The sequence below is a fragment of the Rhagoletis zephyria genome, unplaced genomic scaffold, assembly GCF_001687245.7.
Source record: "Rhagoletis zephyria isolate East Lansing unplaced genomic scaffold, Rhagoletis_zephyria_1.1 Rzeph_scaffold_01425, whole genome shotgun sequence".
NCBI lineage: Eukaryota > Metazoa > Arthropoda > Insecta > Diptera > Tephritidae > Rhagoletis > Rhagoletis zephyria.
The window spans coordinates 124,308-128,221 of NW_016158509.1; the positions used below are offsets into that span (position 1 = coordinate 124,308).

At 40.2% G+C, this 3,914-nt stretch overlaps 1 protein-coding gene across 1 annotated transcript in view; it reads right to left on the reverse strand.

Annotated features, from left to right (window-relative positions):
- LOC108363976 (uncharacterized) overlaps window positions 1-3,525 on the reverse strand; it is a 32,974-nt gene extending 29,449 nt beyond the window's left edge. The window contains exon 1 of the mRNA XM_017617514.1: window positions 2,110-3,525. Coding sequence (XP_017473003.1) covers window positions 2,110-3,156 — 1,047 coding nt within the window. The 5' untranslated portion in view covers window positions 3,157-3,525. The remainder of the gene's footprint in view (window positions 1-2,109) is intronic.
- Window positions 3,526-3,914: the final 389 nt, after the last annotated feature.

The window sequence follows — 3,914 nt, forward strand, 5'->3', positions numbered from 1 at the left end:
AATATGGCGTCGAAATTTTATAATTTGTTCCTTTGCACCAAAAACTTATCAGTGGGGTTTTCAAAATGGCAAATTTCAAATCTGATATCAGATTTTTGAAATTCAAAACGGTGAATCCAATATGCCGTTATCGGATGCGGAGCTAAATAATTCAAGTTTAAAATAGCAGACCACAATTTTGCTAAATATTTGTTTTTTAATCATACGTGCTTCAAACTTGTCCCTTTTGTGTATAAGTATCACGTGTATTTGTATTTGTATGAATTTGTACTTATTTATTTGTAAAAACTCTAGTACATTAAGTATATTACTTATAATTAGGTAAGGAATAAAGTTAAAGAAAAAAAAATAACGTACAAGTGTGAAAAAAAATGCAAAAATGTATTTTTCACCTATGTACTTGCATATCAATTTTGCTCTTTCCTTTTTTCCTTGTAGGTGCCATATACTTCGAGGAGCAACCTGTTAATAATATTTTGCGGCAAAAGTTTCAAACATCGGTTCTTTTGCATCTATGTTGACTGCTTCTTTTCAATAATCGAAAAGCACGGAAAAAAACCCGAAGAAGTTTTCTAAGAGAAAAGCTTATTAATCAAAAATTGCAAGAAATTGCAACATGATTCTCAGCCCACAAACTCTAAATTAAACATTTTCATTGCCCACAAAGCTTGAAAACCACAAATTTGTATAGCTCTATNTGTTTGTTTTTTAAGTTTGCCTGATATTTTTTAGCTTAAAATTTGTATGGAGTGGTGAGCGGCAAACGTTATGTGCGCTCATGAATAGTTGTCGATTAAATCAAAATTACTTGTTTTTAAATGGAAATTGGCGAAGCCTGGTTTTTTACACGTTAAGCGTAGATGTGTGTATGCATATGCTTGTAAAAAGCACGCCTAATAAATAATAATAATAATATTGGCGCTTAAACTTTTGCCGAGCTTCTATTCCAATTTGTGGTTCATACCGCCTCCGAATGGCAAATGGATTTTATGAGAAGCTTTTTCACTGGAGAAATACACTCGTAGATTTACGATTGCCTGCCGATGGGCGACCGCTGTTAAGAAAGAATATTTTTCTATATTTTTTTTTTGCGATGTTGCTTTGACCAGGGCTTGAACCCAGGCCCTTCGGAGTAATAGAACGCACCTCTAACCACTCGGCTACAAAATATTGTAACCGGCAATTTTCGGATCTTTTCCAGGCAGTGGTTTTAGTGCTCTTGAAGTGATTTTTCCCGTGTTTTACTTTTCGGGATATTTCGGAATTTTTGTGAATAATCTAAATCTATTTCTAAAGGTATGAGTTAATTAGTTTTCAGTTTCTTCGTTTCAAAAACGGCTTCTCTAACCCAAACTTTTAGTTGTCGTATTGAACTGAAATGCAAAATTTGTTCCTTTTAATAAATTTTATACGTCTTAGATTGAAATATTTAGCTTACTTGTGGATTTGGGGCGATTTTTCTCGCAGTCGTTTCTTGCACTACTCTTTTAAGTAAAAACCAATTTAAAACATAACTGTTAGTATTGGAAGGAAGAAGTGTTATTAAAAATATTAAAATTTACATATGACCATTCTTTTATGTACAACTTATGATTTGTGAGTGTGATGAGTAAACTACATATATTAAATTATTTATAGCCAATTCTAAGTGCCAATTATTCAGCAGTTATCAACGCTACGAAAATTTTATATACAACTGCCTCGAAAATCCCGGTTAGTGTTTTTAAACTACAGCCAAAAAAATACGATTACAAAAATACGGTATACAGCCAACGTTGTTTGTTGTTGTAAGTTTCAAAAACTACATTAAAAATAGTAAAGTCGATTAGGGAAAACAAATTCCACCAAAGCCGCAATTGCTGTAGCTGCAGTAGTAGTAGTAAATAGAAGCAGCAGAGTTTAAGCCAAAGCGCGCTGCAGCTGTGTGCATTTTGTGAGCGTGAGGAGGGTTATAAACCAAGTAATAGTAGTAGTAATTTTTGTTGTTGATAAGCTAGGTAGAAAATCCCAAACCAACTCTGACTACGTGCAGCTTTCATTCGGCATTTGGCTTAAATTTTTTCCCATTTCATTTGACACATGCGCCGATGCCCTTCCTTGACTACTTACAGCTGCTGTTGCAGCTCCTGCGCAGCTATTGCTGTGTTGCAGTTGTTGTTGCTGCTGCTGGTGTTGCTGCAATTGCTGCACGATGTTGGGGCGCTGCGATAGCGGGAATGCCGCCGTCATATTATCGCGATGTATAGGTGTGCAGGTGGACACGAGCGGATAGTTGAGCAGAGTGTCGATGCTGTTGGGCGGCGGTCGCGGACCAACACCACCACCTCCACCACCTTGGCCAGCCACGTTCAAATTCGAGAAACTGCCTCTATGCGCTGATGCTGACTCTTCCAGCATGCCGGGTTGACGCGGCGGCAGCGGCGGTGGTACGCAATCAGTTTCGCAGTTGCTGCCATCAGCTGCCGCACCGCCGGCCGCGTTGGCGCCCACTGACGTCTCCATTTGTAGGAACATTTGCGTTGACATCTTTGGATCGGAGAGCGCTTTCGTCTTGGCTTTAGAGCGTTTCTTTTGTGATGAGGATGCCGCGGCTGCGCTGCTTTGCGCAGACGCACTCGGCGGTGGCGGCAAAGTTGGTTGCGGCGATTTACCTTGCGGACTGCCAGCCAAGTCTAGATCGGAAATGGGTGCAAATAGAGACGCACTGTTGCTGCAGCTGCTATTGCTCATTACGCCCGCCGCGTTGTTGCCGTTATTGTCTAGCTGCAACTGACGCGGCGGATTGCGTTGCGGCAACGGCGGCGGTACATCTTCTTGTATGCTGTGCGTTTTCGCTTGAGCGGCGAATTTATTTTTACTTTTGGAGCTCGACGATTTTGGCGTTTCTTTGAGGCGCGCCTGCAGCTGTTGTTGTTGTTGCTGCTGCTGCTGGTAGAAGAGCGACTGTTGAGCTGAGTTGCGATGCTGTTGTTGTTGTTGTTGCGTTTGTGTTTGCGGTTGATGCAACGATTGTGACATATTGTAGGGCGGCAGCGGTGATGTGGTCGCATTGTTGTTGTTGGCATGGTNGTTGCGTTTGTGTTTGCGGTTGATGCAACGATTGTGACATATTGTAGGGCGGCAGCGGTGATGTGGTCGCATTGTTGTTGTTGGCATGGTGTTGGTGGTGATGATGTAGAAAATCCGTTGTATTATTCAATGGCGCAGTAATTAAATCTTTATCAATTTTATTTTTGCGCGTGCCCAGCGAAAGTGAGGACAGCGAACGGGGTAAGAGTGAGAGGAAGGCAGGAGAGGATTGAACTTGTGGTTGTGGTGTGATGGCCTGATGATGATGTGCTTGTAGATGCTGGTTGTGGTGGTGTTGGTGGGAGGAGGACACAGATAAATGGTGTATTTGCGTAGGCGAGAGGATTGCGGTATTTTTATTGTTGTTGGCAGTTGGTTGCAATTTGATTGTTGGTGCATCCTGTTGAAAGTGGTGAGACAGTAGAGACAGGCTGTAGTTGCAGTTGTTTTGTTTTCTTTTCTTTTTTTGAGGTTGTTGGAAAAGTTTAAAGAATTTGATTGCGAGATAGTATTTAAAGTCGCAAATATGTAGGTGTTGAAGGTTAAGTGAGAACGATAGGAATTAAACAAAGCTATGTTCTTTATTATAGTATATATATTTTGTTGGCGAGTAGATGTATGTGGTAAAAGAATTAGAATTATGCAATAGACACAGGGAGATTGTGTTTGCCCTATGTTTCAATAGAATTCGCATATGTTAATGTTGTCCAAGACTTTTGTCAAACCGGAATGATGTAGGCTGGTATCCTAAACGTATTCATACAAAGCATCCATGCCTTTTATCTATAACCTACACGATGCAGAAATTTTCAGAATGCGCAATAATGGAAGAATAATAATTTTTA